This window comes from Opisthocomus hoazin, chromosome 11, assembly GCF_030867145.1.
Source record: "Opisthocomus hoazin isolate bOpiHoa1 chromosome 11, bOpiHoa1.hap1, whole genome shotgun sequence".
Lineage (NCBI taxonomy): Eukaryota > Metazoa > Chordata > Aves > Opisthocomiformes > Opisthocomidae > Opisthocomus > Opisthocomus hoazin.
The window spans coordinates 9028500-9043722 of NC_134424.1; the positions used below are offsets into that span (position 1 = coordinate 9028500).

Below are 15223 nucleotides of genomic sequence, written 5' to 3' on the forward strand. Positions count from 1 at the left end.
CTCCAAAAAGTCACCATCCTAATTGTGCCATTTTACCACATTTATGTATATCACATATTTACTTTCCCAGCATTGCTTATGCAGTAGAACACCCTGGGATTTCTAAATCTTACTCTCTACCAAGTCTTTCATTTGCATTTAAAACATCACCATGATTACATTATTATTATGACTTAAGTTTGGAGGCAGGCCACCAGGTCGGGTCTGGTCCCAGGCTGCTCATTGCAGCCTAACCAAACTCCACTCCAATTAGCACAAAACTGCTACTGGCACCTTGGAGTAGGTCAGATATCACCACATCCATAATTCATCCACAAACTTTACAGCTCTAGTCTTTTCTTCGGCTTTCCTTAATCCCACTTAGTCTCTTCTATGGATTTTAAGAGCAGCTGGCTAGTGTGCTGCCGCTCTTCATGTTTAACTTTGCAGAACACATTACTGTCCAAAGACGAATGGATACAGGCCCTTATTCTGTCCTTTCAGCTTATCATTGACAACCCAGGAAACCAAAGTACATGGTTTCAATTGACCATTAGTTACTGTAAAAAGTGTTCTAGTCTATGCTATTATGGCTAATTTACCTTTTAATTATATTGTCCATGCTAATGCTAATTGGAATTTGATACACCCAGGTTTAACGACCCATTTTCATTGCCTTTCTGAAACAAGTTACAAAGTAGTTTCTTTTAAACTTCAAAGAACTTCCATTTAAGTGTAAAATCAAACCGCTCCAGCGTCTTGCTGGCAAAATAAGGTTCTGAGCAAGAATCTTTGCTACAGTGACTGAGCAGGAACTCGGTCTCTTGATTTGGCCTTATGCAGTGCTGCTGTTGTTTCCCATTATTTCAGCCTGATGTCCTAGCAGGGGCTGAACTGTGAAAGCCTATGAATAGCAATGAGGGGGAATCATGAACAAAGAAAGGATCCTAATCTGCAGGACTAAATTAGAGAAGATCCATAGCTATGTTTTGATATTATTGTGATGTTTTTCAGCATGAAAGCAGCTAGCTCATTCACCCCTAAAATATTTTTTTATCTATTATTTTAATCCGAAATTAGAGAATTCTGTGGTAGTGCTCTTGCTGTTTGTTTTATCACAGCAAACATGAAGACAGCATACCAACAGAGACAGCAGATAGTATTTGAAGATATCCCGCAGGAATAGTGTAGATTTTCGCAATAATTTCACACTAGTATAAACTCTCCAACAGCACTCAAGAGAGAGGTGAGTTGGGGACAGCCTAGAAAGAAGAAGAAAATAAACAAACCAAAAGGACTCAACACAGGAGTAACAGTGGAGGGATCATGAACTAAAAGCTAAAAATTCATGTAAATGAGTGGAGAGGAGAGGATGGTGGAGGATCGTTTGCTTGCGACATCCTTCAGTAGGCAGGGGAGTGTCGGAGTCTGACTGAAACCTCGCATTGCCCGTGCGGGGCTACGGCTCCTCCGAGCGGGGCTTCCAGGCAGAAATGTTGGGCATGGCTGTGGTACTATGGTTAGTAGCAGAAAGCCCAGAGACCTGAACTTCTTTTATTGCTTCTCTTCAACCTGCTTTCTTAGTTCACAATGCCAGTTTCTTAGGGTGGGTGCAGCAGTGAGATAAGAATCGCGAACCCAGGAAGACCCTCTCTCTTCTGCAGCAATCCCTCCTCCCCCAGCCTCACCGTGCTGCTTCCCTTTGGTTTCAGTACAGCAATGTCAGGCTGAGAACACTTCTAATCATGGCAGTTTTGGGCCAGGATTATAAAACCTGGTGCAGTAATGTCTGCTAGCAGCATGCTTTTGAAATGGCATCTTTCTACTGCCAAATTCCTTGGTGTAGATGCAGTTATAAGCATGTGTCTGGTGTAAGCTGTGTCTAATCTGTAAGGGATGTCAGTATAACTACACAGAGCTTTTAGTGTTTCAAGAAATGTGCGAAGTGCGGCGTTATCTGTCTTCAATGCAGCCCTTCGCTAGAGAATAACATTCTGAGGTCACCGGTTAAAAAGAGCTAGCGACCCCTGCCCCAAGCAGCAGCAACCATGAGAATAACGTTAGCAAATCCCTGCCACATCGCTGAAGATATAGATTTATGTTATTTTCTTACATTTCAGGACATTTAGAAGAAGGTGCCACTGGAGTATAAAGATATTTTCAATTTATGTGTTGAGGGAGCTAGACAGCCTGCCTCCAAGTTCAGCGAGCCTGTTCAGCCTCCAAATTGGCAATGAATCATTACACTCACACGGCCACAGGCAGGAGAGGTCTGCGGAGATTGCATTCACCCACTCTAATCGCTCCCGCAGCGGCACTGACCAACTCACTCCAGAATTAAGAAGGAGGGAAATAAAATTGTCTGATCTCAGAAATCAAAATACTGCATTATATTATAAAAATTCACAGTTAGCTATGGAGACGGAGCATGATTTCTTGGCTTACTGTTCCTTTCTTAGAGCAAAAGGACACACCTACTCAAAAAACTTACTGTGTTATTCCAGTAACTGGCCAGGGGGAGGGAATAAAAAGCTTTACTGTGGGAGGTGGCACTTCACACTCTTTGATACAAGAATTTGGAGGGCACATGCCCTGTACAGTCAGGCTATCAGGGGAACAGAAGATGACAAATATGACATCGGTTTTTAAAATGAGATCCAGAAGGGCTTTCAGGCACTACAGCCCACTAAATCTGACTTCTCTGTGGGGCAAACTGCTAGACGCTGCAATAAATAGCAGAGCTAGTGAACACCTTTAACACACTGTGGAGAGATCCCTGCAGAATTCTATAGGTAAGAACAGTCTGGAAGAGAATAGCATATTTGGATTTCCAAAATGTTTGTAGAAAGGCCTCTCAGAAAATATTACCTAAGAACCTGATCTGTCTTGGAGCAAAAGGAAAACTGCCTTTGTATACTAACAGGTTAGAGGTGGGACTCACCTGCCCAGGAATTGTCAGCGTTCAGATTTCACCAGTGGGACCTTACGGGGACCCTAATCTATTCATAAATGGACTGCAGAGGAGACAAAGTGTGTTTATGATACAAAATTATTCAGGATAATTAGAACAAAAACTGTTTGTGAAGGGAAGCAGAACAATCTCGCAATACTGAGTGGCTGAGTGATAAAATGGCAAATGAAATTCAATGTTGATAAATGCAAAGCGATGTACTTGGGAAAAACAACCCTTACTACACATACACACTGACAGGTTCCCAATTTGCTATTGCCATTCAGTGATGAGACCTTGGGGTCACAGCTGATAGTTTTCTGGAGGTGTCAGCTGAATGCTCAGTAGTTGTTAAAAAACAAATAGTATACTAGGAAGAAGGAAAGTAATAGAAAACCAAAAGAAATCATCACTGTGCTCCTGCAGAACTCTGCAGTAAACCCACTCGTTAAATACTGTGCAGTTTTGGCCTTCCCCTCTCGAAAAGGGTATGGTAAAGGAAGAAAAAAAATGCACAGAGAGAGTAAGTCATCAGGATTCTAGAATGGCTTCCTCAAACAAACAAACTCAATAGTTTAGACTTCTTCAGATTTGAAAACAGATGATTAAGGGGGGAATATAAGTGAGGCAGACAGAATCATATGAGGCGTTTAAGTGAACAGGCATGTACTTTGTAATGCAAAAACTAGGAGGCACCAAGAGAAGTTATTAGGCATGAGTAAAAAGCAAAAGGAAGTCTGTGGAACAAATTGTAGAATTCATTGCTATGGGATGCTTTGGACACCAGAAGTCTAAAAGGCTTCAAGAGGCAATTAGAAATTTGTTGAAGAAAGATCTATCAAAGACTATTAAGCATAACGGTGCCAAGAAAATCTCTGGCTAGACAAGGAGTAGATATAATCTCTGGCTTGGGAAGCCTCTCAATCTCTGCTCAGTCTTGCCACCAAACCCTGCCCCCGTGCTGCCCTGTGAAAATGTTGTACCTCACCCTGTATGCCAGAGCCAAGAGGGTGCTGGAGCTGCCTGAGAGCAAGCCAAAGAACCTCCTTGAACTTTTTTCAGTATTAGGTTGAACAGATTCCAAGGTGGAATACAAAGAGTTGTATCAGAGACCAGCACTGGTGATGCAGGATTGTGGATTTTATTTTAAAAAGCTATTTGTTGTTCAGTATTAAACTGGGCCTTGTATTTCTAATTTATATCAAAAATTGAAAATTCATAGGACTCAAAGGAAATCTTAACAATTCTGTATATACAAGAAAGCCCAGCTATCACCAGACAATAAAGCTGGCTACTTGCACTATGATTACTCAAAGGGAATAAGGATTCACTTTGGATGTACTTTCCAAGGAAAGACTTGTGAGTGCAAAGTCTTTTTTTCCTCTGCACATGGAACGCTTCCTAAGCACATTCAGAAAATATTTAGCTGTAATTACAGCTCATTTTAAGAGGAGGAGGAAGTATTCACACAATTTACTTTCAAAGAAATCTTCTTTAGGTACAAACCAACTCAATACAACCCCACAACGTGCTGCCAAAACCACAAGAGACTTACACCGAAAACTAGCAACAAACAAATGGAGAATGTTTACCTTCTACCTCGGGCAGAGTATGTGCGTGCCTAGCTTAGTCTTTCCTTTCACAAGTTCCACCATAAAACCTCCTGCCACAGAAATTTCTGAAAAGATTTTTGATCCTTTATTCCTTTCAAAAAATCCCATGTGTTGGCTATCTTTGGGAAGATAATTTATTCTATAGTGTTGATCATATTTTTTTCCAGCATCTCCTTGTCATTCTCTTCTCTCTGCCTTTTAGAGGTAAAAAGCAGATGTTTTTGTAAAAAACCCATATGACTGCAGAATCTAATACCTCTTTTCAGGAGTTCCCCACACAAGCAGGCATGATATGGCTGAGGTGCTTTCCACTCAAGGCTAGCAACCCTTTGACGCTGAGTTCTCGGTTTCAGCTGGAATCCTACTGTTTCTCCATGAAATGTTAGCTACGACTTCACGGTAGCTGGCAGATATGATTCCAGCACATACACCACGGTTGGTCTGGCCAGGTGTGAGAAGTCACACCATCAGCCACTTCCAACAGTTGCTGTACAAATGTAACTTCAAGTGCCTCTATCCCTCAGCCACTTCCAAAACTGGGATTCTGATCTCTGAGTCACGCACTTGAGAAATGTTTTACCTATGGGCTCTGTGAAAAAAAACTTGGTTTCGCTCTTCTGTCCCATCACTGTGAACCATGAAGAAGAAAGTCAGGCCCACGAGGCATCAGCTGGCCAGAACGTAAGCAATGAAAGGGAGCCAGACAGTTTACCCCAGACAGTAATAGTCTTCTTCCTACTCCTTGTTCTTACTCTAGGAGGAGATTTCATTCACTCTTTAGGAAGCCGAGACCTCAGCTATGGAGAAATACATCTGGAGTAGCTATACGGACCTCAGAGATGCTACACATTTTAAGCCGGCGTGCGGTGCAGTTGGCGGAGTTTAACTTCCCTTCAGAGGGGACTCCGTGCTCCCCACAACAGGACTAATTGGCCAAAGCCACCTCTCTGACTGGCTGCCATGGTGTGGCACTCGCAGCAGCGAGCTCCAGGAGGAAGGGAAAAAATAGGGCTATTAGAACAGTGTTTTTCTTTGCTAAAACATGGGCGGAAGGTGTCCAACATTTGTTAATAGCAGTGATTTTGCGACAGCTGAAGCAAAGCCTGCTTAAAGCCAGACCAAGTTTACAGATGTGTTGCTGATTATTTTGAATAATTAAATGGTGTAAAACCCAGCTGTGATGAATAGCACTGGGGTCGCAATTCATAAATAATTGAGAAGAGTGAGTCGCATTTGATCATCCTGATCAAATTCTACTCTCTGGAGAATAAATGTTTGTCCTGAATACCATCAACATTGTTAAATGCCTCAATATTCCTGCTCAGCCATCCAGCCAGCAGTCAATTGAACTAAATCACTTTAACACCTTACACATTTGCCTTCCTCATGAATACAAAACGTTTCTAACTTACACAACGGTTTTCGGGCATCAGACAAAGCAGCCACTCTTTATAGACAGTAACCAAGCAGGAACAATAAATGTTTTAAATGATCCCATTAAAAACAATTCCTGCATACAGTCTTGTCTTTACTGCAGTAAGTGAAGCAGCCGTAGATATTAGGCCCCTACTTTGTTTCACTGCCTTGTTTGTGAGCAGAGCTGCCTCTCCGGTTCACATGCAGCGCACAAACATGCGTCGTTTTCCTGGTGGGGACACCAGTAGAAGAGCTCCATGCAACTTCCTGGGGCTCCTTCTGCTTCTCAGTACTTCCAAAAGCTCAGCTGTGACTGTGATTAGACTGAATGAAAGACATACCTAAAAACTAGCCAGAGAATACTACCTTGTGTTGATTAGAGCCTGACTCTGCAGCCCATCCTCATACTGTGTGATATTTACCATGCTCGCACAATATGGGTTTGGTAACCCAGAGGTGGAAAACTGCTTTCACTTCATTGGAATTACCTCCAATTTATAGCAGATCTATTGGTCAGAATCTGTCCTGAACAGGTAACAAGATACAAACTTTAAAATAGTCACATTAGGTAAATACTACCAACTAAATCCTGAAGCCTTTTGCCTTGGTTTTACTGGAACAAAATAACTGATGACCTCAACAGCAATCTTCCCTGGCTGAACAGAGGATCAACAAGGACTCCAGCAACTGACCCATAGTTTGGGTTTTCATAAAAGACCACATTCTATTACTCTGACTCATAGTAAGCACTATTTTACTTCTTTCGGGCTACTCAAGGGGCATGTGAATATTCAGTGTGACTAAGAGGAGCAAATTCTGGGCCAACAAGAGTGAAACAGGCTGCAGATTATAAGAAAGGCCTGGAGTTAAAAACAAACGCTTGTATCTTCATGCTGTTCCTGGGGGGCTGCAGACAGCTTTTCCTATTTAATAACAACTTACGAGGGTCCTCCCTTAAAGGCACCAGATCTGTGGTGATTAGAAAGCATCTGCAAATTTTCAGTCCCACATTACTCATACCTGGTGCCAAATTGGTATTTCCTGATTTCTTCTGATACATTTGAGCATTGAATTTACCTGACATGACAGCATCACACAGATGTCGCACGATCCCTAAGTATTAGTACACAATTAACTTTAGGAAAACAATGTTCTACTGGTGGATCATTAAATCATACCTCAAAATCTTCCGAGAACCCATGCTGGTTATTGGAATACAGCTCACTGATGTGTTTAACGAACTGCTTGACTGGAATTGCTTCCATATCATCTGTAGAAAGAAAGAGACATTCAGAGTTGCTATTTGTCTCATACATAAAACTTCAGGAGAGAAAGTCTTCACTCAATATCACTTAGATCTGAGTTCCCAGGGGCACAGCTAGTTCAATATTCGATAATAAGAAATCTTGATGAATGTGGCCAATTTTGAGATAAACTCTTCATATTATATTTCTAATTCTAAGTGCTGCAGTTATGAATACTGAGAGTCTATTCTCACGATGATAATTTAGAAAGTCCAATTGAAGTTCAAGGATCGTTTAGTTCGTGTTCGCAGTTTGAAGATGGCTGTGGATGGGATGAGGAGGCCTCCTCTCCTTCCACATTGTATAAAAAGAACAGAAGAGACCGAAAATATGAAAGTACAGTTGACAGTTGCCCCGAGCAAGTTTTCACCAGACTGAGCAGACACACAGGCTTTTCTCCTGAAATTTATTAACTTTTTCCTTTTTACACAATGATGTAGAATCCAAATGGACTTGTCATGAAACTGTCTCTGAGGAAAAGACCAAGCAACACAACACCCACACTAATTTGAGTTCTCTCTCATGCCAGACACTATTCATAACATTGAATATGTATTCCACTGGACCATTTGTTCTTGCTCAGCACAGTGCAAATTCCACCCAATATACCAATAAATAACCCATAGACATTTCCTTAAAAGAAAGGAGTCAAAGGCTTGAATTGAATTAAAGACAAACAAGACTGTTTTGAGCACCTGGGACTCCGGACAGATTCTAATATAGCTGGGGTGTAGGATGGCTGCCTTATTTCTCTCTCTTTCTCTCTCCCAAAAAAGGCCTAGATGTTGTTAAAACCACCACTGTGGTTAGTGAAAACACCGTGCTTGCCAAGATTCATTAGTTAATATTTTCAGTCTGGCATTTAGAAAATGTAAATTGCTATACAACTGTGATTACTTTCAGCATGTGAAATAATCTATTGCCTGATGGCTACTATTGTCTGATTGCATGATTTTATGGCAATACTCTGGTATTTATATATCCCATTTAATATTCTTCTGAAGATCGCATCCAGTTTATGTTTACTCCCAGTAATTCAGTGGTGTATTTTTGCTCCCATTTAGCAGCCATATGGTTTGGTGCTACAGCTGCATTATAATCTGGATTCCTTTCCTTTTAAACATCTACATTATGATAGAAAAAATCCAAATATTTCTACAGATACTTAGCAAAATTTAACGATAAATAAATAGATGTGACATTTACTGTATTCAGAGTGAAAGATCTTTGGCAGCTAAAACCTCTAAGCTGTCACATATGCTTTTCTTAGCAAAGGGTATGAAGATCTGTATGTGTAAATGAGGTTCTACTTTGGCAAGAATTTTATAGATCCCTGACAATCTGATTTCTTTTTGGCTGATGGCAGTTAATATTGACCATGTCATTACTTCTCTACTCTTATTTTATCAGGTAACACTCTAAAGTGGCTTTTCTCATCTACTGACATTTTCAGATCTCAATCAGCTCTCTTATATTTTATTCACAAGAGCTAATTGTTAAAGATATGTTTGCAATCTCATCACTTCTCAGTACAGTAATGCTACTTTAATTAACCACATGCTCATTTACTAAATAATACAGAATTCAAAACATTTGACAAATGTATGCTCATCTTAGCAAAAAGCTGCACCGTGCAGAAATGCTGGCACTTTACAATATTTAAGTGATAACATTTATTCTATGTAATATTGAGAACATCATCATCTCATAACAACATTTGTATTAATATTTTTGTAGCCAAGACACTTGAATGGAATGTCTATAGGAACAGCAGTCAATAGCAAGAGCCTGTAAAACAGTCTTTCCTCTCCTGAAAAATACCCCATACATCCTAGATTTCCTTGAAAATAACTTGCGCTATGATAGCAATTTCACATACTCTCACAAGAAAAGTTCCATAGTTATCATTTGGTTTTTTTTCTTGAGTAGTCTAGCTCAGCTGAGACCAACGGAGATCAAGGATTCACCGCAGCAGACCAGTGTGTCCAATTTAATTTTGCAGAAGGCAGAATTTAATTTTAATTGTGATCTGTGAGCCAAAAAATACATTAGAGATAACGCGCTCTCTGGCCCATTGAATTCCCACCAATTTCAAGGATGGGTCTGCACCAGAGATCCACGGCAAAATATGGTTAGTTTTCTTTCTATGATCATCACTGCATGGTGGCAGTGTGTCTCCACCTTTATTGCCACTGCTAATTCACTTCTCTGTTGTTCACCATCCTTTACTGTTTCTCCTTCCTTTTTCCTCTTCTTCATTTTCACTTCTGATTCCCTCCAGAAGCTTTAACCCAATGCAGTTGTTTACCCTATTTGATAACATGGGCAATAACTAAATATCAAATAAATTAAATAGGAAATACTGTTGACATATGAGCTCACTGGGTGAGAGGGAGCTTGTGCTGCTGAAGCTGCCCATAAACACAGGAAAACCATGTTAGAGCAAATGTGATTGTTTCATACTAGGAAGATTAAAACCAACCACAGATGAGACACTCAAAAAACCGCTTATGATTTCCAGCTTTCAAACCGCTGGGATACCGTGGTCCTACTGACCGTGCAAGGCCTGGCAGCTGCTATGGAGAAGCCCAGAGGCAGCCAGCCTCGAGGGACATGCGCAGCCCCGAGGGGACAGGCAGCCCGCCCACCTCACCTTGCTGACAGCCACAAGAAAGCACCCGCTCGTAATATATAGTCTGTTACACTAACCAGTGGAACGGAAAAGCGTTAAAGTCATTTGGGGCTGTATTTTTCTACTCGTGACCTCCAACTCCAAACTCCCACCCAGGAACACAAATTACTTTAGCTGGAGTACGTGCATGCTTAGCCATTGGCAGCTTGTCAGACCTCCTCCAGTAAAATAGGCACTAATATACTCAGCACTCTTGAATGATGTCTGCTCTGACGTTATCTGAGGATGGCTGTGACCTTCTCTAACAAAACCAATGGCTGTAGCTAGATGCACAGAATATGCTTTTCCTCTCACTGTCATCAGTCCAAGGCTTTGGTTAAGCCTTCTTTCCACCTTAAGACAAGCAGACTTCAATGACCGTAATTCTTTTAGTCGATTGAAGAGATTAATGGAATCCTATAATGGCTAATTAGGAGCTCTCATAGTGCTTCTGTGCATATTCCCTTTTGCACCATATACTTTTTCCCATCCAAAAGCTAGAGCGACATTTGATATTGTCAGTACGATGCTTACATTCTGCAAGACCTACACATTATTCAAAGAGAAGAGGGAAATGTTTTAATAACATACCTTCACCTCTAACACTGCAGATATAATTACAGTTCTGTCTAGCTTGGGCTTAGCCAGCTGTTTTATCAGTGTCGATAAAGCGATTCTGGATTTACGTCACTACAAAATATGAGCCTAATCTGGCACCTCGCTACCATACTAACCCTTTGTGTGATGCAGAGAAAGAAGGAATCTTAGATGGACAGGGGCAAAAGTCTCCAGAACTTTAAAATAATTGTGTATATATATATTATTATTATTAATATAATTTATAATAAGATCCTTTATAATCAGACACTACTGAAGCTGACAGACGGAGGGGGTATGTTTAATCACTCTGCTAGATATCTAACACTTTGCTGGAGTTCCTATCTTTAATTGCTGGTCCAACACATGGACCTGAGAGGAGTATCAAACCCACAAAACCGAAGGGGAACACAACGGAGCTAATTTCCTGCCACAAAGGGAGAATGCCAAAAAGAAAGTCATATTTGTTTAAGAAAATGATTGTGGAGGAAAACTTTCACTTGCACCTCATTTTATAAGAAATGGCAATTGACATCGCAGAATATATAATACATCCCTTCAGAAGACAGCCCCCTTCAAAAAAACCCCGAAGTGTATAGAAGCAATAAAGTTCCAATAGGGTTACCTTTAAAGTTTGGATAATTAGTAATCCTACCAGGAAAGATTTTCCCCTATCTCCCACTCAATAAGCTGCCTTTGTAACATTAAAGCACTAGGGGCCAATTTCAAAAGAAAAATGGGATATCGTATCAGAGGTGGCATTTCCACACAATAAGATCTCAGATTCATTTTGATTCATGTATAGCCTGAGAGCTCATTGGGTAGTTTAGTGGCATTGGACTGGAATAGATGGTTTTGGGTCAGGAATTAATCCAGAAGGTCAAAACCGAAGTGATTTTTCTCATTACCTTTCTCTAGTTTGGAGTTTCGGTGTTTCTGAAGACCAGACATCTGACACACACGAAGAAGTCTTGGTAAGAAAATTCTCCCACGTCTTTCATTCTGCTTGCAAATGTTTTCTGTTTTTCTGCTATTATCTTACCCAGTCTACTAAATCCAATGTACTCCATATATCTTACGCCTTACTTTTAATGGGAAAGCTTATTCCATTTGTTCGCTAGTCACTGCACTCCAGTCTCTCATTTGCGAAGCCACCTGGATTCATGTGCCTTAGCTGTCACGTGGCTTGGCCCATCTGCTCCAACAGCAGCCGCTTGCCGCACTGCTCCACGGCCCGGTGCCATCCCTTGCAGCTCCGACGCACCACCATCAGTTCTCAGTGTGCTCTTCACAGCTGGCTTCAGCCAAAGGACGAGGGGACTCTCCCACTCCCTGCCCGCGGGGCTGAGCACTGAACTGAATCAGCCTGCTGATCTGGCTGACGACTATAAGAAAGGATTAATTGATTTGCGGGGAACGGGAAGAAGGATTAGTTGTCGGTGGGGTAGACGGGTTGATTGTACCCATTAGCATGAAGAATAGTGAAGTGACAGGGAAACTGCCGTTTCTGAAGGCAGCACAAACCTAACTTGGCTTGTGACAATCGTGAAACCAGTAACATTGTTAGTGACGTTAATCCTGGAGAATCCACTCTCAACAGTGTACCCTCACAGTTCTCATCTTCTGCAAAAAGTTTTCCCGACTGGAAAGAAATATCTACCAGCAGGCTCATAGTAGGACTAGATTTGACCTCTTAACTCACTGAAAAATAACCTATCTGACAAATGGTGTCCCATATCCACAGCAAACAAGCACCTTTCTGTTCCCAGCAGCACTCAACCCTGGGATGTCAATTCATCTTCCACCCTCTTATTCTCCACTGCTGTAGAGAACATGCATGAATGCAATCACAGGATTTTTTTTTTTAGTTTATTTTATTGTTAACCACATTCAGTGGGGTTCATGGATTTTTCTTTTTTACCAAGAGGGATGGAAAAATTCTACAAGTGGCTGGAATACCTAGCATCAATACTTAGGATGCATATTACTTAAAACTAAGTCTAAAAGCCATTCCATAAGCTACAACACATATCAGAGTGAAGGCTGCAGAGCTATAGCAAAAGCTTGCCTTCACAAGCAGCACTGTAACCAAGTAACCATGCGGAGCGCATTTCCAACAGATTCATTTCCACAACCAGCAACAGGGCACTCGTAGCCCAGATTTAAATAGGATCTATGCAGCTGTACCACGCAATATGAAAGCGCACACAATACACAGTACTAAACGGGGATGTAAAGCCCAAATATGTCTCTATTTGGTCTGTCTCTAGAAAAGTGACTGATCATAAAAAGAATATTGCAAGGATTAATAACATAGCCTTGGGTAAAATTCTGCCCCACTAGAGGTTATAGAAAAACTCCTATCAACTCCACGAAGGTCATGTGTTCACCTCCACAGAGACGCTTAGACAAAAATCTCTGAACCTGCAGGCTGAATGTATACTCCAAACTGCACACACTCACGGGGTCAGAAACCTCACACGCAGCTCAAATTCCGGCACTGAGCGAATTTGAAGTGTTTGAGTAGGCAACTTCACTGCCAGATCCTGCCCTAACTCACACGAATACTGGACTCCACGAGTAATTCCACACGTAAAAATGGGTGGTGCCCAGATTTCTTCAAAGCATTTTAGATTTAATGCATTTAAATTATATACATTTATATAGTCAGAGCCTTTAATTTTGCTGTATATTTGCTTTCCCTGCTTAACTATTGAAAATAAGAATGCAACTGAAGCCATTGTGTTTCACTTGAAATAATTAATTTTTCTGACCGATCACGTTACTTGCTGTATAAAAAATGGCCAGAAATATAAGAACAGTTTTATTTGTGTAATATGAGTATCAATTAATTTATGATTACACAAAGTAATTAAAAACCCCTTAGTACTGAGAAGGTGTCTGCTTTCTGTAAAGATCATATCTGCATAAATACTAAAAAGGCAACACAGTAGGTTGCATTCTAGGAGATCAAACTGTCTGCTGAAGCCCTTTAAGTCTGAAGTCACTGACCTCAATAATTAAGACAATTTATAAATTAAAATAAATTAAGATAAATAATACATTACTAAGAGTTGATTATTGGGGACACTATTCCTCATTAATGTTCACATTTTTCTAATCATATGTTTATCAAGTACTGTTATTAATAAAGACACCTCCCAAAGTGAAAAGGGACAGAAAACGCTATGAATACATTTGAAAGTCCTGGATAAGTGGACACGTTGAAAGAAAAATACAGAAGTCCTTGTAGCAAGATAATTGCTATCTGTTTGTTATAATCAAGTCAAATGAATACAAGGGCAGGTTTCTGATAAAGGGGAGACATGTGAAAAAGCAGAATATGAAAAATCACCTGTGTAATATTGTAGCTGCATTCATCTCTCTTGCTTCAAGATTTAATCTACTACAATGCTATTAGCCATGTGTCAGTCAGGAATATAAAGATGTTAATGATAAAATTTTATATGTGTCAAAATAAGAGCTCAGTTTAAATCTGCTTGTACAAATCTTAGATTAGGTTATCATTAATTATAAATGTAATAGCAATACACTTCTTCCCTTTAAGCAAAAAACCATTTTCAGTCCAAGAGAATGAAATAATGCGAATTTTCCCTTAGCGTAGACATTAAACATGATCTTATTTGGTATTGCCTGCTAAGGAATACAATTTTAATCTCACACATTTCATTCCTCAGGTCCCAGTCGTGCCATCAATTACATACATGCTTTATGTTTAAGCACAGGGAGGTTCAACTCCAGGGCTCTGCATCCCAGTGTGATAGCTCTCAGAAAAGGATCTATCCGCATTTCACATGGCCACCGTGAAAACTTGTTTTTGGGTGATTTAGCCAGCTCCCGAAGCCTCCATTACAAGTACCATGATTAGATATCATACCACAAATTCTTCAGTGTACTGCAGGAGCAGGGCTGGTAGCAAAGAAAAGGGAAGGTGGATGTTCCTTAAAATACCCTGATATTTTCTTGGCTTCAGAGGAGGGCTGTGTTTGCAATATTGCATTCATGAATTTAATTGAAGCTGAAGATAGGTACGATTCGCAATATGGTGTTGGAACATAAATCCGCAGGGAGCAGAAAGCAGAAATAAAGTCTTAAACAGCTGAAGAGCACTACCTCTGTGCTCAGTCAAGAGCTTCATGCCCTTGAGAAGCAAGTCCTCAGCTGCAGTTAGCACTTTTTCCCTGCACCTCGCCAGTCTCTAGCACAGAGGATCACTGTGCTCGGTACTCTGTCACCGCAGTGGCCACAGACGTGTCCTGGTGCTCTGCTCTTTAGCTCTTAGGATGCAACTTGAGACAGCCACATCTTAGCAGAAAACAACTTCTGTTGGGAACCTGCAGTTTCCTTGTCAAATGAGACAGCTCTTGTTACTGTGGATGTAACGAGATGCTACCAGAAGATAGCAGAAATGCAGGAACTGAGCTTGTGAAAAACACCTCAAATCTAACCACCAATGTTTGTCAGGAAGGTTCAAGGCAACCTTAGTTATTGAAAGAGTAAGGAAGAAGGTTTCAAAATTCTGCAGAGATTTAACAGAAGCTATGAGTTAATAAGGTGGACTCTTGATGGGACTCCTTCTTGTCACCATGAGAAGAGAGAGGGAAATGAAGGTGGGTCATGGCTGCATTGGCCTTCACATCCTCACATGACTGCATAAGGTGGTCAAGACATT

The 15223-nt window shown here is 40.7% G+C and overlaps 1 protein-coding gene across 1 annotated transcript in view; it reads right to left on the reverse strand.

Moving 5' to 3' along the window:
* The window catches only part of PTPRG (protein tyrosine phosphatase receptor type G), a 412574-nt gene that overhangs the window by 23924 nt on the left and 373427 nt on the right, over positions 1–15223 (reverse strand). The window contains exon 15 of the mRNA XM_075432501.1: positions 7137–7228. Coding sequence (XP_075288616.1) covers positions 7137–7228 — 92 coding nt within the window. The remainder of the gene's footprint in view (positions 1–7136; positions 7229–15223) is intronic.